This window comes from Chaetodon trifascialis, chromosome 4 (genome assembly GCF_039877785.1).
Source record: "Chaetodon trifascialis isolate fChaTrf1 chromosome 4, fChaTrf1.hap1, whole genome shotgun sequence".
Lineage (NCBI taxonomy): Eukaryota > Metazoa > Chordata > Actinopteri > Chaetodontiformes > Chaetodontidae > Chaetodon > Chaetodon trifascialis.
Genome location: NC_092059.1, coordinates 10,929,961 through 10,957,805, shown reverse-complemented (window position 1 = coordinate 10,957,805; position 27,845 = coordinate 10,929,961). Strand labels below are relative to the sequence as shown.

The 27,845-nt window shown below is 42.8% G+C and overlaps 1 protein-coding gene across 6 annotated transcripts; it reads left to right on the top strand.

The window, feature by feature from the left end:
• Positions 1-99: 99 nt before the first annotated feature.
• ap3d1 (adaptor related protein complex 3 subunit delta 1) lies at positions 100-27,434 on the top strand. Of its 6 annotated transcripts, none has more exons than XM_070961561.1 (34): positions 103-425; positions 3,350-3,445; positions 3,934-4,014; positions 4,360-4,440; positions 4,627-4,734; positions 5,583-5,712; positions 6,215-6,354; positions 6,557-6,630; positions 6,753-6,802; positions 7,290-7,339; positions 7,721-7,769; positions 9,551-9,696; positions 10,122-10,270; positions 10,359-10,589; positions 11,343-11,574; positions 11,710-11,855; positions 11,964-12,105; positions 12,557-12,628; positions 13,439-13,514; positions 13,742-13,941; positions 14,209-14,282; positions 14,614-14,637; positions 16,800-16,968; positions 17,223-17,366; positions 17,793-17,846; positions 19,687-19,797; positions 20,068-20,220; positions 20,709-20,756; positions 21,810-21,999; positions 22,759-22,847; positions 23,233-23,318; positions 23,859-23,980; positions 24,242-24,321; positions 24,448-27,434. In XM_070961561.1, exons 1-34 carry the CDS (start codon positions 330-332, stop codon positions 24,541-24,543), a joined length of 3,789 nt encoding a protein of 1,262 aa, XP_070817662.1. In that variant the 5' UTR covers positions 103-329; the 3' UTR covers positions 24,544-27,434. The 6 variants fall into 6 exon arrangements, with proteins under 6 accessions (XP_070817666.1, XP_070817662.1, XP_070817661.1 ...); XM_070961560.1 differs by having other exon boundaries at positions 20,065-20,220; XM_070961564.1 differs by lacking the exon at positions 17,793-17,846.
• The last annotated feature ends 411 nt before the right edge of the window (positions 27,435-27,845 follow it).

The window sequence follows — 27,845 nt, the reverse complement described above, 5'->3', positions numbered from 1 at the left end:
CTAAAACAGATCACTACCCTGAACGGGGGACTGGACCTTTAATTCCGCTGATTCCCATATGAGAATCTCGCATAATACTCAAGTCAGCTGACTTTAGACGCCATTTTGTCAGCCATTTCCTACACTGATCCATTGCCAGCGTCTCTGCACAGCACAGGACGCCCCGTCTGGCCTCAGCTTCATCTGCCCGGGCTTGGTAAACAGCAGTCGATTCTGCACACACGGTCCCGGGTGGATGAGAGACAGTCTAGAGGGTCGGTCGGCACCCACTAGACCTCTGGAAGGCGCTTGGCCCCGCGGGACAGAAGCGGTACAAGTCACAGACAGACATGGCTTTGAAGATAGTCAAAGGGAGCATCGATCGGATGTTCGATAAAAATCTTCAGGATTTAGTACGTGGCATCAGGAATCACAAGGAAGATGAGGTAAAACGACCGACAAGCAACTGCTGTCACCTGGAACATTTTAAACCTCACATTCATTGATGTTTTTAAGTCAACACTGACCGCCGTTACCGTTGACTAGCTAGCTAACGTTTAAAGCTAACGCTCGGTAAATTAACGTTAGGTAGACTGGTAGGTCATTTCACCCGCTAGCTAACACTTAGTCCAAACAGTCGTTTTGGCCGCTAGTGCATCCGACAGAATGATAATTTAACGTTTGCTAAATAAATAGAAAAACAGGCTAGGGGACGCACAACATTGCAAACTTTGTGGTAACGGTTTTAATAAAGCAGGCTTAACGAAGAGTTGGTAGTGACAACTAGCTAACCGAGCTAACTGCCCAGTTAGAGGAAGCAGCGCGATAGATTAACGTTTCACTATTTACCAGATTACTCTTCGGCATAACAGAGAATGCACCACAGGTTACTGCTCATGTGGACATTCGTGATGATTTCATCAAATTGGCCTTTAGTGATTCATTCATTTGAGGAGAGGTATCCAGAGCTCTTCGGTGATATTTGTCAATAGTTTGAGTTGAGGGCAGCTGAGTGGATGGTGTGATGCTCAGATGACATGGGCAGTGTGCGGAAGAGGCCTAACAAGCCACTTGATTCACTCTGAGTTTAAAAAATGGACAGCTGACCATCTGGATCTCTTTTATGAACTTAAACATCGCGTAAAATGAGTCAACCAGTAGCTCGTTTTGAACATCCCATCAGTGATTGAAGGTGATGTCATCCCTGTCACAGGTCTGTGGTGATGACAGGATCATCACAGCAGCAGACCTGAAGTGGGAGGGGGGGTGGGATGGGCCGTTAGAGGGCACTGTTTGGGGGCAGCCACGTTTCCATCTCTCGCCGCTTCTCTTACGCTTTGTGCTGGCTGTGTCTTAAACTTCTTCCTGCTGTCAAAATGCTGTGTCAGATCTTTAAATGGGGTGGGATACGGCAGGACCACCGGGCCGTTGTTGCACGGAGCTGCGGTGCTGTGCACACCTGTGTCAAGCTGTCGATCAGGTGTGAAATGTTGAGGTAGCGTGTCTAACCTGAGGGCAACTCTTGGATTTGATTTCTTTCTCAACGTGGCAGATTTGTCCTGCTTAACCGTCTCATCAGAAAACCAGTTTCTAAGCAGGGACTAAACCAACAGACCTAATCAGCTATAAACACATTTTGCTTCGACATGATGTCATCTGGATTTGTGTGTTAATGTTTTTGGAAAATGAAATCAAGCACTCGGATCAGCTTTGTTGTTCGAGGCTATCAATTCTTGATCTCTTGATTTAGTGTATGGGCTAAGCTGTATGCCAGTGGTAACCCAACCTGAGCAGCCTAGATAAGGTGGTGGTTTCCCAGTCAACAGTGGAGAGTTTGCTGAAATATTAACACGCTCTGTGAGTGTGTGTGTGTGTGTGTGTGTGTGTGTTGACTTTTTCCTGGCCTGCCCACAGTTTCGCATTCACTCTATTTTTCATGTGTCTGTTGAGTCTTTGTTCGATTCATTCATCCACGCTCCCTCCCACGCCTTTGGAATAGCAGGCATATTGAAGAAAGGTGTGAAGAGGTCCTAAGTCTAAATCTGTGAGCTCACCACTAAGAATTTGAGGCCTTTCTGTAATCGGCGTCTGTTCGGTGTCGCACCAGTTAGCTTCAGCTTACTCATTTTCTGTTTGGAAAGCACAGGCCTTGGAGTTTATCTCCTGCTCACTTTGCATCAGTGGCTGAAAGATTGGCTTTGTTGGCCCTTTGACAAGTATTTCAGTCATTTGGGTTGGGTTTTGAATTGATCGTTCAAAACAAGTGCGATGGAGGTGCTGTGCATGTGTGTGTTGAATCCTTCCAGCCCTGCCAGCCACAGGAACAGCACTAGAGCTCAGCCCCCCCCACCTCCTCCTGTCACTGTGCTGTCTCATGACTGCACACACATGACCAGCACACACTCACACTCGACAAAGCTGTATGTGTATGTGCTTGTTTTGCAAGGTTGCTTCTCTTGCTCTTTGTAGAGGTCTGGCTGAGCTTGTGCTCCACTGTCGGATGAAATGCACACCACCTTCTGCTCTCTGCATTTCAGGAAATCTAGTGTAATATAGCAGGGTTCACAAGAGCAGGGATTTTTTTTTTTCTTTCTTTTTTTTTTTCCACTCATTCATTCAGGCGCGAGGCTCCCGGAAACACTCATTTGTTAAAATGCTTAAGAGGATTGGAGAGCTGTTGAGTTATCCATTTCCTTATGACTTGCATAAAACATCCCATGTTTCACAGCTGTGTAATTGGAGTGATACTGTTTAATCTTTCTCTCATGTTCAATATGTTTTGCTCTGTAAGCGTGGGCAGTTTGTTTTTGAACCTGAACTCTTCTATAGCATTTTTAATATGTTCGAGCCATCAGGCCTCTGTATGATGGCAATCTCCTGGGCAAGTGGTACCATTTAATGTGTATCAGCTATGACCATCAGTGAGGGAATTGTTCTTGGTCTACAAGCCAAAGCCAGTATGCCATAGTTCTGCTGCAGCTTGGAACATGTCTCCAGATTCATGTGTTTAAGCAGTCAAACTGGTTAGCACAGCTGTGGAGCATACTCCAACAGAATATGATGACTTTTGACTTGAAACTATGAATCCAACACCAATGAGTTGTGACCTGGGGTTTTACTGACTCTGATTTAAAGCCCAGAGCTTGCATTCTGACTTCATAATGTCTAGAATAAAGTTCAGGTACCTGACTTGACTTAGGACTTTCAAAATAACCATTCAGCACCACGTCTGCTGGCTGGTGTCTTCTTGGAGATCAACAATAGACCAACCAGGATTTTCCCTCTTATTTCTGGTAGCAGGCTGCCGCTCCGGATATCACTCCACCTAATCTGGTGTCTGTTGTTTGTCCTGTCCTTTGTCTGCCCTCAGGCCAAGTACATCTCCACATGCATCGATGAGATCAAACAGGAGCTCAAGCAGGACAACATCGCTGTCAAAGCCAATGCTGTGTGCAAGCTCACCTACGTAAGAACTGTCAACACTGGGTCTGTCTGTCTGTCACTTCTACCTGATACACAGGCACAGATATACACAGATATACACAAATGGCATCGTGCCAAAATAGAGCACATTGTTTCAGCTCAAGGCTTCATCACAGGCAAATAGAAGTGTCCAATTAAAAGCTGCTTAATACATTTTTACAAAACAGGTACAAGGCTGCATGTATATGAATTCATTTATAGCTGTAGATGAGTCGCTGCACAGCTAACAGCCAGCAGCCGGCACTTATTGAGAGCGGAGTATAATTTCTGTTTAAATGAAAGCACTGTTTCTATTTATATCCAAGGCCCACATTTGGGTTTAGATGCCTTGATGCAATTGGCATCCACGATCACTTTGAGAGCTTTCAGCTCAAATCATTTAGCCTCTCTGTGCACCACAGGGACTGCTCAGAGCCCCTCTCCTACCTTTATTCACCCACACCCCTCTCTGTCTTTTTTTCTATGTCACAGCTTCAGATGCTGGGCTATGATGTCAGCTGGGCTGCTTTCAACATCGTTGAAGTCATGAGCTCCTCCAAATTCACATACAAGGTATGACTGGAATATAATGAGAAGTCTTGGAAATGTAGATCTCAGAACATTCTACCTGGTCACTTTCTGGATTAAAGGGTTATGACCATGGTGTGTGCCAATGTCTAGATTTAGCGTAGTTACAGTCTCACAAACTGTCCTTCAGTGTATTAGTAAAGTGAATTTCTTCATGTAGATACTCACCCAAAAATAGCACTAGGAATAGCAGATCTTATATGCTGCATAGGTAAATCCCCATGGAAGTGCTGCGGGTTGATGAATGTTTGTAATAAAGGCATTTTACTGAAATATCCAGTATGTAGTTACACAGATCATAATTCTTTCTGCTTGCCTCTCTTCCTACAGCGAATTGGCTACCTGGCGGCCTCGCAGTGCTTTCACGAGAGCACTGATGTCATCATGCTGACAACCAATCAGATCCGAAAGGTCAGTTGTTTTCTCGTTCTGTGCCCTCAGGGATTGTTTCATCCTTCAACCGACCTTTTCTGTCTTATGGACAATGCCTTGTCTTTCTTTCTTTCATTCTTTCTTTCTTTCTTTCTTTCTTTCTTTCTTTCTTTCTTTCTTTCTTTCTTTCTTTCTTTCTTTAAAAATTTACCTGCTTCTTTCCAGGATCTCAGCAGTCCCAACCAGTATGACACAGGTGTTGCCCTCACTGGCCTTTCCTGTTTTGTGACCCCTGACCTGGCTCGGGATCTAGCCAATGACATCATGACGCTGGTAAGTTGGAAGATAAGTGAAGAGATTTACCAACGAGGGACTCCCTGAAAGCACGTTTATTAAAAGTATTTTTAAAAGTTGTTTATTGACCAAATCTTTGCCCTAATCCCAAGAGTATACTGACAGTTGTTTGTGATTGAAGGTGTATGGCTTTTAGCTAGTTAACTCGCAAAATAAATAAACTTTAAATAAACAAAATCTAGCTGAAACACCAGCATTTCCCATACGGTACATACTTGCCCTGCTGCAGTTTCATGTCAGCATACTAAGCATACATGCACACACAGACTCCACCATATAACCATATAACACTTGTGTTTACCAACACACTCACTCTCATGCCCTCTGTGCTGCCCGGCAGAAACATTATATTATTCTGGTCTATAACATCTAGTGTAGTTTGTAGGCCTTCGTACTCGGTATGCATCAAATAAACTGATCTCTTATGTGTGAATTATTCAGTCTAGTTTGGCTAATTTTACAAGCCTTAGAACTAAAACTAGCCCACACTGAGCCACTCAGTCCAACCTCTCATCATATTTTCATCATTTTCAACAAATTTATGCAGGATTTTCTGCATGCTTACAAAGCTGCATGCAGGTTAGTGTATAAGTTAGCTGCATGAGCTTAGTCAGTCACTGAGCTCATTTAAGCATATACTGCTACATCCATTAAAACCAAGTTTTTAGGGAGTCCCTTCCTGACAAGGACTGCTCTTGCAACAGCCCCCCCCTTAACTTCTCTTGCATATTTGTCTAGGGCCTTGCAGCCAAGAAGAGGTATTATTCCTTTTTTTAAAACTTTTTTAACATAACTGTCTCTACTGTCTTTCCTTATTTCTCCCCTAGATGTCCCACACTAAACCCTACATCAGAAAGAAAGCAGTGTTGATCATGTACAAGGTGTTTCTGAAGTACCCAGAGTCCCTGCGCCCCGCATTCCCCAGGCTCAAGGAGAAACTGGAGGACCCAGACCCAGGTATCCGGAAAGACACTGCATGGTAGACTCAGCTGGTACACCTGGGACAGGCGTTCTCTGTCACCTGAACCATGTGAATTATTCAGCAACTCAGAATATGAGATTAAGGAAGTCTCATTTGTAATACTGCCAGGGCTTGTCTGAGAATATCCAACAACTCACAGGACTGTTTCTGTTGCACACATGAAAGCATCTCACAGGACATTTATCTTGCCAGTGGTGTCACACTTATTTACTGCATGTCAGTGAGGCAGTATTTACTGGTCTGGGATTCTGAAAGGGCCTTTTTAAGAAAACAAATGCATCTAATGAATATATTTTGTCACTTTTTTGAGTCCAGTGCTATATCATTGCACACAATTATTATTTTTAGCTGTATGTCATTCACCCTAACAAAATAAACACAATCAGTTTTGAATTCTTTTTATGATAAATAAATTAGGGTTTTATTGTTGTTTTTTGTATTTCCTTGTTCCTGCCTAATGTACTTTCTCCTCTGTAGGTGTCCAGTCTGCAGCAGTAAACGTTATCTGTGAGCTGGCTCGGAGAAATCCCAAGAATTACCTGTCTCTGGCCCCACTCTTCTTCAAACTCATGACCTCCTCCACAAATAACTGGGTTCTCATTAAGATCATCAAGCTGGTAAGACAGGATGATCCAGGGAACTGCCTTTAAGATTTTCTGGACTGGTGTCGACATTTTATCTGTGCTCTTATTACCATGGATTTACAGAAGTATCACAAGTAGTTTTAATTTTCAAAAAGTACAGTTTCTGATTTGAGAGATACTCAACTGTGCGTTACGGTAAGCTGTGATGCTGATTGTCTTTGTGCTCGTTTTACAGTTTGGTGCTCTCACACCACTGGAGCCACGACTGGGGAAGAAGCTGATCGAACCTCTGACAAACCTAATCCACAGGTGAGATGAAATCCCTCAAATCTGAACTTATTCACAGATGGTAAAAGCAGTTTGATCTGACGGCTGGATCAATAATAATGTGCACTCTCACTCTCTGTCTGTTTCTTCCTCCTCTGTCACAGTACCTCTGCCATGTCTCTGCTGTATGAATGTGTCAACACTGTGATTGCAGGTCAGTACTGGGATTCTGTGTGCAATGTAGTGCTCTCATTCAACCTAATGCCTGTTTGATCTAGTACACCCCTTTACACCTTGCATTAAGATCGATATGATTTAACCTGAACACATTTACATTTGGTAGTAATATGTGTCTAAAGACCATTTGTTACCTAGCAGGAGGTTTTATTTCCACCCACCTAGCCGTTGTATGTGGTTTGAAAATGGCATGTACACTTGCACTCAATGTGGTCACAGTGCATCCCTGACTGCCTCTGGAGGTGGTCTGGCCGGTCGGATCACAATAATCCTCAGTGCATTTTCCAAAATGCATTTTAATACAAGGTGTAAATGGGGTTGTAGTTAGCATTGTATTTTGAATTTTATTTTGTCTTGTATACAAATTTGAAATCAATCCACGTCTTGAAACTTTTTCTTTTATTCACACAGAATGTTTCATTCACGGTCAGCTCTAATAGCCTCTGTTTTTTCCTGCATTGCAGTGTTGATTTCCTTGTCTTCTGGGATGCCCAACCACAGTGCTAGTATCCAGGTAAGCCTCTGATGTCCACTCCTCCATCTGCACATGGTTACATGTTGATCATAACCCTTTCCACTCCAGTTGAACCACAATGCATGCTTTCACCAGAGACACAGCATCTACCAGACTGGCCAGCAAGTCTCATAATGCTGTGGTTTTTTTTGTTTGTTTGTTTGTCTGTCTGTTGTTGTTTTGTTTTTTGTTTTTTTGCTTCTTTCAGTCCTAGTGGCTGTCAGTAATGCATGAAAAGTGCACTATTGAATATAGACCCCCATTTACCCCATTTTTGTTTGTCACAAGACTGAAACTGGTGTCGAAAAGATCTACAGCGACGTTAACGGTTCCCCCACTTCTCTCTATGTCCCTCTCTCTCTGTCTTTCTCTCTCTTTCAGCTCTGTGTGCAGAAACTGCGAATCCTAATAGAAGACTCGGACCAGAACTGTGAGCCCTCTGTCAATGCCTGCAGTGTGTCATTTTCTCATTGTCTGCGTGTTTCTGGAACAGTCCACCCCTGTAGACGAAAACAACGTAGACCCCCTGACTCTGGATAACTCGAACATTATTATCTTCCTACTCTCAATTAGTTGGCCTGCTTAGAATACCATTTCACTTAAGTCACATCTACCCCCTTTCACACACAAATCCTGTGTATGACACAGGACGTGAACAACTTATAGGGTTGTTGCTCCAATCTAAAGGGGTAAAAGCTGCCAGTTTACACTTCACAAACATAGGGCTTGGCTCCATAAGCACACTCCCAGTTGGAGCTAAGCGTAATGCATCTAGCCATTCGAGTTATCTGGACACCCATATGTAGATAGTGTTTGTGTATAGAGTAGACTATAGAGCAGACTGTGAACATGTGGTTTTAGGTTTTGTTTATCCCTTCACCTCGCCTCTTGTTGGCTCTCATAGTCATAGGTATAACACTTTTCCAACACATAAAGTACCTACAGTAAAGTAAGTGAGATCACACCTTCCCCGGATTGTAAAGATGCTTTGCTAATGAAATTTGTGATGTAAAGTAACAAACTTGAGGCTGTCAGAGCCCAGTTAAAAGCCTTGAGTTAAGAAGATACAGGCCATGTTGGAAGTCTTTCACACACTTTGTGCAAGCAAAATACTGTACACAACACAAGTTTAATTAAGATGAATGAATGAAACTCAGTTGAACCTGCAGTATCATTCTTTATGCATTAGATGTATTGCAGTGTACTAAATGGGAAAATCAATTACCATTAAGCCCTCTTTTTAAGATGCATTGTGTGTTGATGCAAATGCCCAGTACAATAGATTTATTCCAGTCTTGCATCAGTTATCTAAACTTAAACGGAATTTCAGAAATGTTTGTAATGAACAGGAATAACCCTTGAAAGGCAGCGATTGAAGGCAGTAGTAGTAAATAATCTTTGAAATATCGACTTTGTCCGTCTCACATTTCATCGCTGAATTATGCCATTCTAATTGAGAGAAAGTTGCTTTTGAATTACCGCTGTCAGTTTTCCATAGCAGAGGAAGCTTCACAGGCTGTGAACAGGCTGCCCGTCCGCACTAAGGCGATATCTCCGGTCATTTCTGCAATGTATTCACTGCAGTGGCCGGCCTCACCTCAGCCCAAGGTCACTACCACACACGCGCGCACACTTATCGATCCATGAACCTGAGACGCGTTTGTCTCTGCCAGATTACATGATCGACAGAAGGTCGTGATTCAGCAGATTTTTGAAACTTTAAAAATCTACGTGGTGGGTAAGAAAAGCTGCCGCGAATAAGACGAAGGATAAAGCAAAACAAAACTACTGTGTCCAGCGTGTGTGTGTTGTACTGTGTCTTTGTGTTTGTGTGTCCTTTCCATTGTTCTGTATGTTTTGTGTTCCTTTCCTTTTTAATATTTAGTTTGTCATTTCCATATTTATGGTTTATAGATTATTTGTACTTTGTTCATATTGCATTTATATATGAATTCTTTCTGTGTGCAGCCAGTTAAGCCTTAGAGATTGATTAGATGTGGTGTAATATAAACTGAATACACTGTGTCGTGTTTATATATGATAGGAACTTGAATAAAATAGTAAGTTGTTGTTGTTAATGCAGAGAATAAAGTCAGGTGATACAGGATAGATATCAACATACATTTACTTGATAGGGTCCAGAGAGTGAAGGATACATGCATGTCTGTTTGTAAATACACTGAGGCCTTGTGTGTTTCTATTTTTCCGTAGTGAAGTACCTGGGTCTGCTGGCTATGTCAAAGATCCTGAAGACCCATCCCAAGTCAGTGCAGTCTCATAAGGACCTCATCCTCCAGTGTCTGGATGACAAGGATGAGTCCATCCGCCTGAGAGCTCTGGACCTGCTCTATGGCATGGTATGACCCAAAGCTTTTGTTTTTCACTTAATTCTCAATTTAAGAGAATGACCTCATTCTTAGCAACTGGCATAGCTACTGGTAGAGGCAGAGTTCACCTGCCACTGCACTGCGTTACAAGAATTTATTGGCTTTCGGTTACTGTAGGTTTGTCAGGGAATGGCACAGTCGCTGGCCAAAGCAGCTAATAGAGGGTGTAGAAACTTCAGGGTGGTGTCACTTCAGTTCCAGTGGTTGTGTGATATTAGGTCATACGGACAAATTCTGTGATTTACACGCTGCACACAGTGTTTCCTAGTCAGTTGTGGTGTCTTAGTTTTAAAGCTGTTTTGAGGACGTTCTCTCTCGTCCTTCCACAGAAGAACAAATGAATCTCTTTTACATTCATGCATGTAATTTGACTGAACTGCTGTCTGCTCTTCTAGGTGTCCAAAAAGAACTTGATGGAGATCGTAAAGAAGCTGATGCTGCACGTGGACAAAGCAGAAGGAACCACCTATAGAGATGAACTGCTCACCAAGATCATTGACATCTGCAGCCAGAGCAACTATCAGTACATCACCAACTTCGAATGGTAATCCAGTTACTCCACTGCAGCAATGGTATTATTTTCCGCTCTATGACACGATTTTCACCTGTGCCTCTTTGTATCTGCCTGACAGGTACATCAGTATCCTGGTGGAGCTGACCCGATTAGAGGGCACACGGCATGGCCACCTCATTGCCTCTCAGATGCTGGATGTGGCTATTCGGGTCAAAGCCATCCGGGGCTTTGCTGTTGCCCAGATGGCCACTCTACTGGACAATGCTCACCTGTTGACAGGCAACATGCAGCGAATGGGCATCTGTGAAGTGCTGTACGCTGCAGCCTGGATCTGCGGTGAATTCTCAGAGTATGTTGATTTCGCTCATTGGGATGCACACTCACACACACACACTGATATAAGCCGACAGTAAAGTAAAAGAAGGCATGGGCATAAGAAGGGAGATAAAACACTCTTCGACACAGTTTTTTGATTGTTTTGGTTTGTTTTTCTGTCATTTTGCTCACAATAGGTAAGGTAAACGTAAAGTAATTCAGCAGCCCTGCATTAAAATTTCATGACTGCATTATGACAATAATAAGATATCACATGACACCAGTTGCCTGTAACAATGAATCCATAGGGAAATGACTGACAGCTTGCCTCAGACACTGTGCTCTGCACCTCTGTGTTTTCTTCCTCTTTTGTCCTTCAAGCACAAACTAGCACAGCCTTGGCAACCTAATCTGACTGACAGTTGACACTTTCATTTTCTTTGCACACACAACAATGCTAATCTGTCTCTCTAAATTTCATTCAGTGGCATTTGCATTGTCTTTTTATCTGTCGAAATTTTAAACAAGTAATAGGTTTCATTGGTAATAACGTGTGTAATATCCTATGTTCAGAGCTGTAGGTTGTTTCAGTTGGTGGAGGCATTTGCAGACCTCTTGACACTGCTTCTTTGTTAGGAACCTTACAAGGAATCACTGAAATTTTTTATCTTCTGTTCATGAAATAATCATGAAATATTACATCAGTGCCATGCTGAAAATTGCATCAGTGTTATGTTTCAGTGTAGTTTGCAGTCAGTCTTTCTCTAAATCCACCTCCTCTTCTTAGACACTTGGAGAACCCGATGCAGACGCTAGAGGCCATGCTGCGACCAAAGGTTGCCACCCTGCCAGGCCACATCCAGGCAGTGTATGTGCAGAACGCAGCTAAGCTGTTTGCCACTGTGCTGAAGAACCAGGAGGGGAACACGGACAGCACGGCAGCACAGGAAACCAGCCAGCTGATGATAGACAGGCTGCCGCTCTTTGTCCAGAGCGCCAACCTGGAGGTGCAGGAGAGGGTAAGATAGAGAGATGCATTTGTTTTCTTTTTACCCTTCAGCACTATATACCTCACAAGGTTACACACTACATACAAATCTGATAAATGACTCTGCTAATCTCCGCGTCCGCCTCACCCTCTGTCATGTCCTCAGGCGTCTTGCATCCTGCAGCTGGTCAAGTACATCCAGAAACTGCAGCAGAAGGACGTAGAAGTAGCAGAGGAGGTCAACGCTCTGTTTGCTGGAGAGCTGAACCCTGTAGCCCCCAAGGCACAGAAGAAAGTGCCTGTTCCTGAAGGGTGAGTTGACCCATCAAAACGGTCGTTAAAGCTACACAATTACATAGTTCCACATAACTGTAAATCCATAGCACACTCCTACCACTGAACTTGAGTTAATTTGTGCAGTCTGGACCTGGATGCCTGGATCAACGAGCCTCCATCTGAGAGCGAGTCTGAGGATGAGCAGCCCAAGGCTATTTTTGCCAAGGAGGAGCCGAAACACTCCCGCCCCCGTCACACAGAGGTGGACGAGAAGGAGCTGGCAAGGGTAAGCTGCTCGATAATTCTGGCGTTACTGAATTGTCCAAGCAGTGTTGTTTTATGAATAGCATAGAACTACAGTTGTGTGTGTAAAACATTTAGTGCTCTTTTATTGCTTGAATTCTTTTTGATCTGAAATCCTTAGAGAAGAACTTTTTTTTGTTGTTTTCTTAATGAAATATAAATACGTTTTTTGTGTGCAATTGTGTGTTTGTATTTTTATTTTCGCACTTGTAACTGGAAATAGTCAAGACATTCATATAAGATGCAAAATTAGACAGAGGTGTTTTCAATCTGACGTAATCATGCAGTCTTTATCAAAACTGTATTGACTTTTTCTGAGTTCTAGAGTAAATCTGGCTTCCCATGTGGTTCCCCTTTCATGTTAGAGCTGAGGTAGGCTGTGCCTTCATTGATTAATTCATGCAAGTGTTTTTTTTTTTTCCCCTAACTCCCAGAGGAGAGAAGCCAGAAAGCAGGAGCAAGCCAACAACCCGTTCTACATCAAGGCCTCCCCGTCCTCTCAGAAGGTGTGCTTACCCATTCATTACAAGGCTGCATTTCTTCACTGCACAGAGAGCTTCGATCTGTTCCTCTCCCTGATTAACCCCCTAGAAACTCATCTCTCATCTGTTCATTGAAGCTCTGTATTTAGAAGTGAAAACAATTCTCTCTTGCCTTTAAATAGCTATGTAGGAGGAATTCAGCCACACATGTTCGAACTGCAAACAGATTCTGAACAAGAACAACAGCAGTTGTGTGACGTTTTGAAAACAGTGTTCAGTGACTACTGCAAAGCTGTGTTTTCTCTCTAAATTTGGCTCTGGGATTCTCAGATGGTTTGGTAACACACGAAGGCTCGCCATTCCTCGTTTTGCATCTTTCCACCAAAAACAGAAAAGTCTCTGCCATCTTTTGAAAATAGTGAACCTTAGCTTGCAAAATACTGATGCGTAGCTACACCTGGTTTCTCTTCTGATAACCCTCATTTTAACACGGCACCACCTGCCAAGTTGACAGGATTGGTTCCTGAGGTATTTTGTTATGTTACTGGTTCACTGCGGTTCCAAGGTGGAAATGCTGAGCCATGGCATTGGCCACTTATTTTGCTCATGTTATACCCTGTAGTATCTAAAATACACCATATGGACATGCTAACAAGGTTAAAAGCTTGATTTTCATTGGAGGGGGTCTTTTGCTTTAACCAGTCTGGTTAAATCATGACTTCGATGAGTAATACTAAAATCAACTTGCTGGACTTGTGTATGAAGTGTATAACGATAACAAACAGCTTGTGTGGAGCGCAAGTCACGTTTTGAATGAATGTTTGCTCTGTGTAGGTTTACCAGGAAGCCCCTGGAGTGGAGCACATCCCTGTTGTGCAGATTGACCTCAGTGTGCCTCTCAAAGTCCCAGGTGAGACGCACTGCTTGAACTCTGCCACAAAACACTCATTTGACTCATTTTATACCAAAATCAAAAAGGCTTTACTGCTGTTGTACTTAAAGTTGTGCTGTAATATGATTAAGTAATGGTTAATTGTCAAAATAATTCAATTTTTCTTCTTTCTCTGACACAACTCATCCCGTATTTGACTAATTACTAAGATAAGACAATACACGTTGCTTTCTTCTGGCCCACAGGTCTGCCCATGTCTGATCAGTATGTGAAACTGGAGGAGGAGCGTCGGCAGAAAGAGAGAGCAGAGAAGAAGAAGAAGGAGAAGAAGAAGAGGAAAGAAAAGCGCAGCGGACGAGGGAAGAAACATGATTCAGGCCCAGAGAGCGAGGAGGACATCACGCCTGCGCACATGGTCGACATTGTTACCGAGGAAATGCCAGAGGTACGCTGGAGCTGCGTTAACTTTCACAGGTCACTCTGACCTTATTTGTGACCAAAGCACAATCATTGAGAAACTGTATGAGTGTATTTCAGTTAAAATTGAATACCCTTCTTGCATGTTTAGTTTATTGGGTTTTAAGCTCTGAGACAACTGAGACTGGAAGTCAATGTCTCAACAAATCTCTTTACATTTTGTGTGTTGTGGCTTTAGACTTATTTACTAAGCTATTAACTCTGTTTTATTGATTTCACCTTCTCATTACTTCAGAATGCCTTACCCAGTGATGATGATGACAAAGACCCCAATGACCCTCATAAAGCCCTGGACATCGACCTGGACAAGTGAGTCCACACTGTGTAGTGCTCAGACTCTGCTGTAAATTCAGCTCTTGATTGAAGTACCTAATGTTAAAGCTGTTAAACCTGTCATTTATCCATGTGACTGAGCTAATGAACCAGATTTAGAGCAGAGGAACTCTTCAGTTGAATCTTGTATGATTTTGTTTATAATCCGGATACTTTCAGCATTTACGCCTGACTTTCCTGGCCATCGTGTCACAGATGATGTGACTCAGCCCTTTCCCTCCTCTCACTCCTTCTCATGGCGTTCTGCTTTCTGCTTCCTCTTTCCTATGCATACACACACCCATTCACTGCCTCTTTGTGTGGGCAGCTTGGTGGAAACGGCTGGGCGCAGGTGAGTAGCACCCCAGCCACAGGACCTGGGCTCTGAGTGTACATGGATTGCCTCTCTCTCTTTCTCTCTCTCTCTCTCTCTCTCTCTATCTCTAAATAGCTCTCTTGCTACTTCCACTAACATAACTGTCCTTTCTCTTCTCGTTTGGAGTTTGCTGTGCGTGCTTCCTCTTTTTGCTCTTCTTTCCCTGTATTTTCAATATCAACTGCTCATTGCAGCCTTGCATAATATCCAGTATCCCTTTTCTCTGCTTCTGTAAGCTTGGCAATATCAGCAGCTTATCACTCCTGTTTCTGTCCTTTTTAAAAGGAGAAAAGAAGATGTAGCTTTGATACACAGTTTCAGAGAAAAAAAGATAACTGTTAACTGGCTGCTGCTGATATTCTCAGGACTTACGGCTTGATTCCACCGGGCACCGCTGCATTGCATTTTAGCTGCGACATAGTTTTTGTTCTGTCCTCCACACGGCTTCATAGCCCACCGAGAGCATTTCAGAAGCGCAGCGGTTTGCCTACCTGATTTTGTAGACTTGCTCTGATTTTGTTGATTTGGTGCTTTTACCTCCATGTTGGTAAGCAGGTGCTCTGTGCGAATTCCATCAAAAATAGACTAGGAGCACGTTTTCAGTGGAGCGGAGCAGAGAGCCGCTCGTGGGACACGTTGCAGCACTTCTGGTGGAATCACAAGCATTGTCTGGAATGGTCTCAGCCTTATCCATCGGCCGTGTCACAGTCGGAACAGCACGCAGCCGTGCCTGGTGGAATCTGTGGATTAATCTTTCACCACCTGTCCTCCTGGAATAGGCTCCTAAAAGCATTTTCTGATGGAAAAGATAATCAGCATCAGTGTACTTTGAGGAAACCTGTCCCAGGGGTTATGTAGTGTAATTCTTTTGCTCACATTTGCCAGATCTGTCTCAGTTAAGTTTGGTAGACTCGCTATGCCAACAGCTGTTTTTAAGTGGACGCTCCTTGCTTGCCCTTGGTGGAAATAACAAGTGCATGTAGACCAATGCTTTGATTGAAATAATTTCACATTAATGCCGGAGTTTTTAAAAAAAAAAATAGAGGAAGATTTGTGTGGTAGACACATGTATATGCTATAGTTTTTTGTTTTGTTTTTTACTGAAAAGCGTGCTCAATGGCAATGACTGTCATGTATTTTAATGTTGTTTGTTTGTTAGATGATTGAAAGCTTTTATTTTGTTAGCATTACTGTCAGCATCAGGTTTGCCTGACATCTCTTTAATTGTCAAGGTTCAGACATAGAACAATCCCAGAAATGGTTGCATGTATGAGACATTATTTTGTATACAGGCAAGTGCCTGCACTATGAAAATTTTTGTTTTGTATTCTATAGGTCATAAGTACAAGGTATAAATAATGCATTTTCAAAGAAAGAATTTATTTTGAACTCAAGTGCGATCTTGCAAAAGACACTAAACCGAAGACTGGTTATTTCTAGAAAGTTGGAAATATAAAGCTTATTGCATCTAAGTAAGTAAAGTAAAGTAAAGTAAAGCTAAACTGGAAATAAAGACAGATACAACTGTACAAGCATTATTATCCAGGTTGGAGATAAGAAGGTCAGTAAAGCTCTATTTATATAGCACTCTCTAAAACACACAGTTACAACGTGCCATACACACAAAAAGTAAAAATTGATAAACAACTGTGTAAAAATGCATTACACATAAAACACAGTACAGTGAGGGACAGACCAGACAACAAAAACAAAACCCAGGCTGGAGACCTGTAAACAGGCTTGTGTGTCTTTACAGAGAATAACCAGCAGGGGGCTGCATTGCATGTCATTGCTTCTTTCAAGGGTCAGGCTTGACACTCACATCACTTCAATATGGAGGAATTTACTGGTATAGTTTTTAGCTGTCTGATAATTCCCAATGCTTCCAGCTCTGCCAGAGGAATGGCTTCCCCCAGTGCTTTGAATGAGACCTGGCTGCTGCTCAGTGTACAATATGCGCCTGAGTCCGGTGGATTGCTGCACCCTTCAACCCTCGTTCACCTTTTCTAACAGAATAATACTAAGAAAAAACAGAAGCTATAAAATATTTTGAAGATGACACAGACTCCAGGTATATCATAACCGACTCATAAATCCTCAAAGGCAAAATGTGCGTCTGTGCATGTTTGTTTGTCCAGACCACTTGCAGACAGTGAGAAGCTACCAGTCAGGTCACACCGTGCAGCAGAGGCTCCAAAAAGCCCGGTGGAAGATGGAGACGCAGAGAGCGCAGCCTCACAGGAGCCCAAGAAGAAGAGCAGCAAAGAAAAGAGAGAGAAGAAGAAGGACAAAGACAGGGACAGGAAGGTGAGGTTAAAATGGCTTTTCTCTCTCCAGTAGGTTTATGCTTCTTCCTCTCTGGAAAACAAACCCGCCTCATTCTGCCCGGCTGGTGAAGCTGCTTCTTAAAACCAGTAAATCAGATTCATGGGGTGGTTTGAGCAAGGGGAAAACAACAAGGAGAGCTGTCAACCATTATGACATGATGAGTCAGTGGTTGTGGTTCTCAACCTTGTTGTGACACACAGCTGAATTTATTCCCTTTTTTTTTTCTTTTGCAGAAGAGCAAAGAAGAGAAGAAGAAGAAGAAACACAAACGTGAAGAAAAGGGGGAGGATCTTCTTGGGGGTCAGGCAGACGAGCCAGTGGTCCAATCAGAAGAAACCAATGAGGTGGCTGCACCACCCACTTCCACCAGTGCTGAGGTATGTCCTTATAAAAGGGTGGAGTGAGGCAATTTCCTACCTAGCAACAGAGTTTTAGGTCTGATTTGAGCCAGAATTTTGAGCAAATTGAATAACCTGAAGTGAAATTCTCGATGAAAAATGGCTCATGAGTGTCATTATTATATTTAGTCTCCAGTTTGTGCTTCAAGGTTTATCGTTGATCATTTTCATTGACTCGGAGCTCCCATTGCTTCTTCCCGGCCTGTCTTTCAATCAGCTTCAGTGATCAAGTGTCAGTTTCCCCGTAGCTGACTGTGCAGTCTGTTGCCAAATACTTGATTTATTCATGAAATAGAACAGTGTAATCTCTGTATCCATTTTCATGAATAGTAGAAAGATACAGAACCTGTTTGGCCCTCACCCCTCTCACATCCTCGCACTCCTCTCCCTCCCTCCCTCTTCTAGGTTTCGGATCTGGATTTCTGGCTCTCAAACGCTCCAGTGCCCTCTAACACCCAGGTTGAGTCGCCCCCCCCCATATCTCCTCTCTCTCTCTCTCTCTCTCTCTCTCTCTCTCTCTCTCTCTCTCTCTCTCTCTCTCCTCCCCTCATCTCTACAGTTAATGCATTCTCTTTCATAACCACCATGTTTTATTGTTCTACCTCATATAGTCAGTTGGTTTTTGCCATGCGTTCTCCCTCTACTGCCTCTTGATTTGTTTTTGTTTTTTTTCACATCTTCCTCACCTTTTTGACACACTCCACTTCCTCTTTCACAGGTCACACAACACTTTCCTCTTCATTTTCCAGTCTTCCTATGTTTTATGGCATGTTTGTATGTATGGTATGTCTGTGTACATGGTATTTGTGTACTTGTCTCACAATGCCAGTGGTTCTCTTCCTCAGCTTTTGTTTTGCTCGCTGGGTGTTGTGTCGGTCTTGAGGCCTAGTAGATGTTGTTGTTGTGTTGGTGGTGGTGACGAGTGAGCTGAGGTTGTCTGAGGTTCCCTGGAATCTGACTTGGAGTCCTTTTGTTCCCGTCGTCGTCGTCACGTGTCCTCTGACTGCTTCCTCCATGATCACATGTGGGGTCGTGCTCGTCTTTGTTTCTGTTTGACTTTTGAGTGCCACAACCGTACACAGAGAAACAGATAGCATCTTTTAGATCGATTCCAAAACAAGTCCTAGAAGCAGGGTTGACTTTATTGTACCCTGAGCAATGTTTTTAGGACTGAATCCCTGTTTTGTTTGTGCACACATGGATGTAAAATGGGCAGCACAATACCCTCATTCAGTTATTCAAACTATTCAACAAATCAACATGTAGCATTGCACCAACAAGAGCAGTGAAGAAGAAAAATTCTTATAACGACACAAAAGGACAGTCTTATGAACAGATTTTGCAATTAAATGTTGTAAAAATTATAGTTAGGTCTGAATGAGATCAAGAATTTGTTCTTTTTGGACAGAGCCAGGCTAGCCATTTCTCCATTTCCAGTCTTTATGCTAAGCTAAGCTAACAGACTGCTAGCTCCATACTGGAGCTCCAGCTCCATACTGAACGGACAGAGTGTGATATTGATCTTCTCATCTAACTATCAGCAATAAACCAAATATATCGTGTCTCCCAAAATGTCACATGATTAACCACATAATATGGATTATGACATTTAACACAGATGCCACAGCCTTTGTCATGCACCTTCCATTGCTTCTCACCTGTAGGTATTGGATGTTTTCAGTAAAAACATGCCTGTCAGGCATTTTAACTTTGGTTTGGAGGAATTCTGTTTTTAAACATGTGAGCTGTCAGCACAGAAGTTTAAGCACTTCTGACCTTGAAACGTGACCCTTTAAAGACATGCCTCACCATGTCTGCATGGAGTACTTGTTTTTGCATTGGCTGTCACAATAGGAGAACTATGGAGCCTACATTAGCATACACTCTGTAGGCTGTCACTAGGATCTTTTAAATAGTAATCTGTTAGTAGCAGCTGGTGTCCCTGGTTAGTACAGTCAATCCAGCAGTCCCAAAACAAAGCCACTGCACACGAACAGATCCGTACAGACATAACGTACTTTTTGGATTCTCAGGCAGGTTCATTTGTGGTTTAGCTCATCTGGCTGGTTAGTAGTCTTATATATAATGCTCTTGATTTAATAGGTTTGTGTTTGTGGTGTCAGAGTTTAGTGGGTTGCAGCTGATCATGAATGATGTTATGAATGACTGAGTGGGCACACTAACTTCACTTACCTCTATCGGCACAGAAAAGGCAAACACTGCTGTGTATGTTATATGCTATGGTTGCTCACTGCTAACACCTTTGTGCGTTTTTGTGGTGATGTGTGCGTGTGAACAGGAAACAGCAACAGTAGCAGCAGCAGAAGCAGCCCCCGTGCCTGAGGCAGCCTCTGGCATGGCGCCAGACTCCGAGCCTGATGAGCCCAAAGACACCGAGATGGAGGAGACTGTGAGTCACCACAGATGATGCGATAATTACGAAGTAGAAAGTTTGGCTGCTGTGCTAGAGTTCACAGTGACCTGGCAGCATGCAGCCCATTGGCAGCTCTTAATCTCACAAGTTTGTGTAAACGATGTACCAGAGACCCGCCAGTTCTTATGTGGTCTCTGGAGGAACATTTCTACCAGCAGCCATGTTTCATTACCAATTCTGCTTTCAGCCTCCTTGAATTTCTAGTAATTGTCTCCATCTTGCTTGTGGGTTTCCAATGCTAAGAAGTCCTCCAAGCACAAGAAGAAGAAGCAGAAAAAGGAGAAGGAAGAGAAGGAGAAGAAAAAGAAGAAGAAGCATCATCATCATCATCACCACAGTGATGGAGGTGGAGAGGAGTCTGTGCAGAATGGCACAGTGGAGGAGGAAGAGCCTCTGCCGGTCAGTGTTTGTCATCAGTGTGAATGAAAACACTTGGCTCGCTCTAAGCAAAGCTTATGCATGTTTTTATTTTATGCATTGATAAAGTGGTGTCCTTGCGTCATTCTGTACTTTCCTCATGTTTTAAAAATGCTGGGTGTTTTTTTTTGGGGGGGGGCACAAATGACTGACGTCAAAGCCACAAATAGCTTAATGCTGCAACTAGGCAGCAGTATATGATCGTTCTGATCTGTGCCTTCAAGCTCCACTGTTTAAACCCCCTGATCACTGCAGACTGAGACACACACACGCACACACACGCACACACACGCACACACACGCACACACACACACACACACACACACACACACACACACACACACACACACACACACACACACTATTGCCTTGCTTGTTATGCATCAACTAGAACCAGCTCCTGTTGCCTAGTTAGCATACTGAGTGACAGGGAATGCCTCATCTGACCTGAGCTCTTCTCCCCTTTCAGCCCATGTCCAATTACTGCCTGTTGGCTGAGAACTCCTACATCAAGATGGTGAGTGATGGCGATTGAAATGCTGCTGCTTTCTACCTATAGGCTCTGAAAATTCAGGGATTTTTTAACTCGTTATTTTTAATGGCGTTGTTTTTCTGGTCATAATAACATTTAATTATTCCTATATCCGAAGCAGAGTTCATGCTAGGCCAACAGGGCTGCTCTGGCCATAAATGACAAAGCACCACACGAATGTGTCCAGTGTTATCAGTTTGTGTTGGGAAATCTTTTTCTGCCTGATTTCATCATGTTTACGTTCTTTCATTCACTTTATAATTTAGCGGGATGATGAAAGAGTTCACACTTGAATTGTTTGTTTGTTAGATAACAACGCACACTTTTGTGTGGTTACTGAGAATGACAAACATATTTAATCATCTGATTGACCACGCGACGTTTGTCCTTAGTCGACTCGGTTGTTGTGTTGCAGTGTCACAGCATACCCATATCTCTGCAGTAATGAGTAAAATGTTTTAACCAGTAATAAGACCCAGGTTGCTTTCCTTCCTGCCCTTACACCGGTCCTCTGTGTACACAACTGTGGAAACAATCACGGCAAACGCTGATGTTCATGTTTAGGCTGTTGTTATTAATGTAAAATCTAAGAGAGCAATATGAGTAAAAACAAGAGTGATGTATGCAGATCTGTCCTTTTCTCTCCCTCTCTTTAAAGATGATGGAGGATGCTGATGAGGTACTGGTTAAAGTTCTGCCGGTGAAAGAACGTTATTAAATCTGGTGTCTAGATGTGTTTCTTGCTGTTCTCGCTGTTCTTCACAGCCTGGCCTCTCAGACAGACTACATTAAAGCAGTACTGCATCAGTTTCTGACAATGATTCTGTCCTTGGGATTTTCTCCCTGTGCTCAGACTGGTTCCTTGGAAACAGTGATGTGTGCTTTGTTGTTGGGTTTATGAATCAGATTTGCTGTGTTTACTGTTTGCCTTCTCTAAATAGTCATCATTCAGTTTTTGAAGTAGGAGGAGGGAGGTTTGGGAGAAAAAAATCATCTTTAATTCTAAAAATAATTTTATTTTTTTCCCCTCACGTTAAGGTGTATGACATCCAGGGAAACCTGCAGGATGGCAGTCAGGTAGTGGTGTCTGTTATATTTGAAAACAAGTGTGACAGCTTCCTCAAATCCATGGAGTTCAACGTCCTGGACTCTCTCAACTCCAAGCTGCAGAGGCCAGAGGGGTCAGGTCCACACGATGGCCTCACCGTCCCCTTCCAGCTTCCACCAGGTCAGTGATTTTCTGCCAAATGCAGGTCCTTAATAAAAGAGTTTGCTAAACATTACACCTATACAGCCTAATTGAAAATGAAAATTCCATGCCATAAGAAAAAGTTGGGATTCACAATGTTATACCAATAGTCAACAAAGAATTGGTGCTGGTCCAGGTGTCTTGGAAGATTTCAATGTCCCAGACAATGGGAGAAATTCCAGTCAATGTTATCTGTGTTTATGGACCCCATTTTCACATGTTTGTTATGTCTAAGTGACTAATGGGAACAACAGTTTTTGAAATTGGTCCAGTATAGAGTGAGAGCGCTGCCGCCGGCGGATGATCCCACCGGGCATTTGCGCACTGTCAAAGTACGTCCACCAAAAGTGTTTGTTTTTGCCACTGACAGGCTCACATTGTTATTCTAAGTGTGTGACAAGATTAGGAAATGATCCCTACAGAGAAAGGCCCTTTGGTTAAAGCGTAACATCCTTTTAAACAGAAGCAGCCGCTATATTGCTCTTGCCAAAGTCACCAGACTCCATTTACAGAAAGAGTGTTTTTATCGAAGTAAAACACAACTTGACAGACACAAAATAAAACTCACCCTTCAATGTTTATTTATTCTGAAGTTATCAGTCATTTCAAAAAATTGGAAACAGACATCAGCACCAAGCTCTTTTCATTAAATGCTCTTTCAGACCTACTTCTAATTTCACTTTGGGAAGTTTTGTCAAGTCTTATTAACCAAATGTGAACTTTTCTCTTGTGCGTCAGGGGTGTCCAATGAGGCGCGATTTGTCTTCACTGTGCAGAGCATCGTAATGCCACAGAAACTGAAGGGAACCCTCACCTTCATAGTAAAGGTCAGTAGGAAAACAAACATCCACACACCAAAACAAACATAATTGGCAGTTTCTTGTTTTCTGTTGTTTCAGTATCATATTTGAAACCAGTCAAATCTTCCAGAATGTGCTGTTGAGCTGTTTATTTTCTAAATGCTGTAATATCCTCCACTTTTTAAAATATTTTTTATTTTGCTGCTACCAGTCCCCGATACGTCAAACCAAAACCAGATTCAATATAAACTGTGTGTTTCAGCCAGACGTGGAATCCTTACCAGCCCCAGCTTTCATTGTCGTCACTGACCCTTTTCCCGGATCTCTCTCCAGATCTGCAGGCCAGAAGAGATCGAATCAAGAGCCATGTCAGTGTCACTGATTAACTGCATTTGATGTTGTGTTCCCACAGAACGAGGACTCCTCCACTCATGAGAAATTGGACTTCAAACTGCACTTTACCTGCACCTCCTACCTAATCACTACTCCTTGCTACAGGTTGGTGTATTAAGTTTCTATCTGTAATACCTTCCACACCACATTACAATCCACATTTATGTAGGTACATTTTTATACTTTTTATACTCTTATACTCAGGGCCTTGTCAGGACGGTCCTTAAAATCCAAATGATGTTCCTCTTGGGACCATGAATGCGCTGAGATCATTTTATGGCAATGTGTCCATTACAGTCTGTACTAAGTAAAGCACTGACAGTTTGATCAGGATGGTGCTCAAAAAATAACTTTGACAAATGACCAAAATGTAAATGTGCTGTCCTCTGGGCAGCAGGAATGGTTTCAGTAAGTTACATGTCAATCTGCACGTTAGATTTTTATATTGTCTGTGTAAAATTGGAAATTTATGGTTGATGGTGGCATGAGAGGAAAAACCAGTGGGTCACCACAAACCTTCAGACCACGAATATCTGCAATAAATTCAGTCAACATGTGGCCATTTGTCTCTGAGTTGTCTTAGCTCCTTGTTGTGTTTTGGCCGAGGAGTCGTTGAAAGCTGTTTCTGTTGTTTTGTTTGGCCAGTGATGCATTTGCGAAGCTGCTGGAGTCGGGCGACTTGAAGGGCAGCTCTGTCAGACTGGAGGGAGTCAACATGCCCTTCCACCACCTACTGGCCAGGATCTGCTTCCACCACCATTTCTCTGGTACAGATATACACCAAGTCATTTACTATTTGCATCAAGTGAGAGATTTCAGCAGCGCTGTGTTTGTCAGAGATGTATGACCATCACAGGAGAGCATTCTAAAGTCAATTTAGTATGTTTCTATACTGGGGAAGTGAGATTGTGCCCCACCCATGTGGTAAACCATGTAGTTTGCAGGGAGAGCTAAGAATAATCAGAATAATTATCATGTGATGGAGTTGTTCTCAGTGTTGCTGATTCTCTTTTTGTCTTTTGGATCAGTTGTGGAGAGGATCGACTCCTGTGCCTCCATGTACAGCAGGTCTATCCAGGGTCACCATGTTTGTCTGCTGGTCAAAACTGTGAGTGAACCAACTCCCCCGTCGTCATCTGCAGTTGAGATTTTCATAACCAATTACTATTATGTTATTAAAAAGTAGAATTTTGGCTCATGACCTCGATTTTCTCTCTCCTTCTCTTCCTCCCAGTCTGGTCAGACAGTGTCCATTGACGCTAAATGTGACGAGCCGACGCTGCTTGGGAATGTGCTGGATGAGATCAAGCAGACCTTCTCTCAGTGCTGATTGTGTCCGACAGCCCCAGGGTGCCCCCAACCCCTCCATGCCACCTCCCTCCCTCGCTGAAACACAACATAATCATGTTACGAAACACTGCGGCTGGCACTTCCAGTACCGCCCTATTTATTAGTCCTCAGATTCGCAAGATTTCTTTCCCCTTATTTCCTCCTTCTTCTTCTTCGTCAGTGTCCCACACTCTGTTGTTCCTCTGCACTCTGAGCTCTGTGGTCACTCCCCAACATTTGATGTTGTTTTACAGACGCGCCGTGTACATGCTCATTCTTCTCCGCGATGCATTTTCAGTTTTACCTCCTGGTGTCTGAACCCCAGCAGCTCACCCTGTTCCTCTCTGACTCTACACTGAGCTCCTGTTTGTGGATGCTCTGCATTCTCCGCTCTTTCCCGTGTACCTCTCTGCCCTCCACTCTGTCGGCAATTCAGTCTGTGACAGTCGTGTAATTTAATGTTGACAACTGGACTTTTGCTGTTGATGGTTGAATTGTGTTTTTACCGTGTTGAAGTTCTTCTTTTTTTTTGTCTTTTGGTTTGTTTGTTTTTTGTTGTTCTGTCTCTTTTTTCTTTTTTGTCTGAAGCCTGTCTGCGCCTTTGTCTCACTCCCTTTCTTTCTACCCACTAAACACCAGTGTGTGTCCTGTTCATCTGTGTAGGCCCAGAAAGACCACGTGATTGACTCTTTCTGAAACTGGTCCTAGCTGGAAAAATGGGGACCCTAACCTGCTCACCCACCACTGACCCTGGTACCTGGAGAACACCAGACACTGAGCAACTCCAGCGAGAATAGTGCAGAGATGAAACCAAAGCTACATGTAAGGCATGGGGTTTAAACATCTTTCAGAGCTGCTGCCCTACTTGCCTTTTGGCATGGCTCAGAGCAGATCTGCTACTGTTGGTTCAACAGAATCCTTGTGTGGCACTACGGGTGATTTGTAGATCAGTGGCTTTGCTCTGTGCCTTGGCTATGCAATCTGACCTAATCCTGCACATCATGAGTTTCATAGAGCCCCCACCTCCCTCCCTGATCAACTGCGCTAAGCTGTAGTTTGACCCCCAAAGAACTCCCAACATATCATTCCTTTCGCGAATCAAAGAAGAATCTAAAAACTGGAGAGTGTGAGGATGATTGGATGAAGCTCTGTCAGCAGAGTAGAAACAGGCGAGTTTCCTACCTTTTATCAGCCTCCTCTTCAACTCCCAGATGGTTTGGCTGGTTGTATGGAAGATGTTATATTATTGTAATACACTGAACAATATTGTTATTTCTATGAAACCACTATGGTGCTGAGGGCCCTCATTTGTGTCACCACATGGTCAAGTCAGTGACGGTAATCTGGCATAAAGAGAGCTGCCCACGTCACATCACTGTCCTGCCTCCTTTCTCTGAAAAAGTCACATTACGACTGGCTAAGGGACAACATAGTTACACTATCAACCTGTCTTTATTTTTAAAACCAGCTGCATATCAGGTTGCTGAAGTTGCTCTCTCTGCCAGCAGAGACCGTGGAGTGGTCTTAGGTTCTCTTTAAATCAGTATTAGGCGACGTGGCTTCCACTGTAAGGAAGCATCCACTCCTGTCAATAGCAGAAAGCGGTTTTGTCTGTCTTCATGTGAAATCATGTGAAACCTTTACGCCTGTGCCACTTCGATGTTTGCATCACAGTAGCTGCACCTGTACCTGTTCTGGCTGACACTCAGCTGGCGTGTACCCGGATAAACCCCCGTGTTCCTTTTCTCTTCAGAAACTGCCTTGCCACTTTTGTGTTCATTGACATGTTATGATGAACATGAATGGCCATTTTTTTCCCTTCAAAGAAATGGCTTCCTCTTAGAACCCTCTCAGAGGTCCTTGATGTTTTAGTTTGTGTCATTCATGTCTGAGGTCACTACCCGGTCCAGCACGACTTAACCTTGTAGTAGCAAGATAAAAACTGACTCGGTAGCGTCTCTGATCATATTTACTGGTAAGGCCCTCTTCACATCTGTCTGCTATTGTAGATAACAACTATGATAATGATGTCTGTGACCTGAAGATCAGGTCAGCCATTCCATGAGATCTTCTGTCCAGTGGTAGAGTCTGAATACAGAGATGATCAGCTGTATTTCAGGAATGTCAATAGAAAATAAGTCTGTATGTATTCCCTGTTCCTGCAAATGACTGATAAAAGTGAAACTGAAAAAAACAAACCCACCTAATTCTACATTGTCCTGATTCTGATCATTTTTCCTGTGCATAATATTTGATTAAAATTTGTATATTGCATGAATAGGAATGTACACTTTTTATTTGACTTTATTTTCTGCTCCATGGACATGCTTACACAAACAAAAACACATCATTCCATTTTGTCCTTTTTTTCTTTATAGTTTTTTTTTATGAAGTTTACTTCTCTATTTTTGATGGTATTGTGTTTTTATCTATTCTAAGGTAAGACAATTTAAAAAAAAAAAAAAGTGATATCGTTGAATGTTTTAAATTATTAAACACAGGGGAAGGAAGGGGGTTCTGTTTGGTGTCATGACACTTAGGGCATGGTGCTCCGGATAAGTTGAGTAGAACAGGATCCATGAAGCAGTGTACTGAGAAGCAACCCACTGTCTTAATTCTCTATTGGTTCAGTTGTAGTGAGTTATTTTACCAAGTTTGGCTTGTGACATTGAAATATACTCTCATATGGCTCTGATTTCTGAAGGTCCTGTCTTTTTATTTCTCCATATTCAATTATCAAGCTGTACAATGTAAAATGTTTTAAAGGGGACAACATAAATTATCTACATTCCCTTTAAAGAAAGTCCACCCAAATTAAAAATAAAGGCTGTAAAAAGCTGCTGTAGTCTTTTTTTGTGTTACAGTGAACCAATAAACACCCACATATGCCAACATGTTTATTGTTTTGTCTGTGTATGAGGAGACAATGTATGGGTGACAGAATAATGTGTTTGTGTGTTGGTGTGATTATCTTTTACAGACATTGAGTCAAAGTTTGATCAATAAACAAATGTTGATAACTAGAACTTCAATTCCCAGAAAGCCTTGCACTGACAGCAGAGGTAATCGACACCTCTTTAGTGACTGACAGCGAGCAGCTGAGTTGAGTAAAGTTTAGCTGACAAAGCTGCGCGTTTTAGTCGTATTGGTTTGAGCACAACTAGTTTCTATGAACGCAAAGGACGTTCAGCCGATCCCATTTCCGTGTGATGGCAACACACCCGAAAGACGAGACAGGCTAGCTTTCGTTAGCACCACTGTCAAGTTCACTAACCGGAATGTGTTTCCCGTGCTCACTTTCAA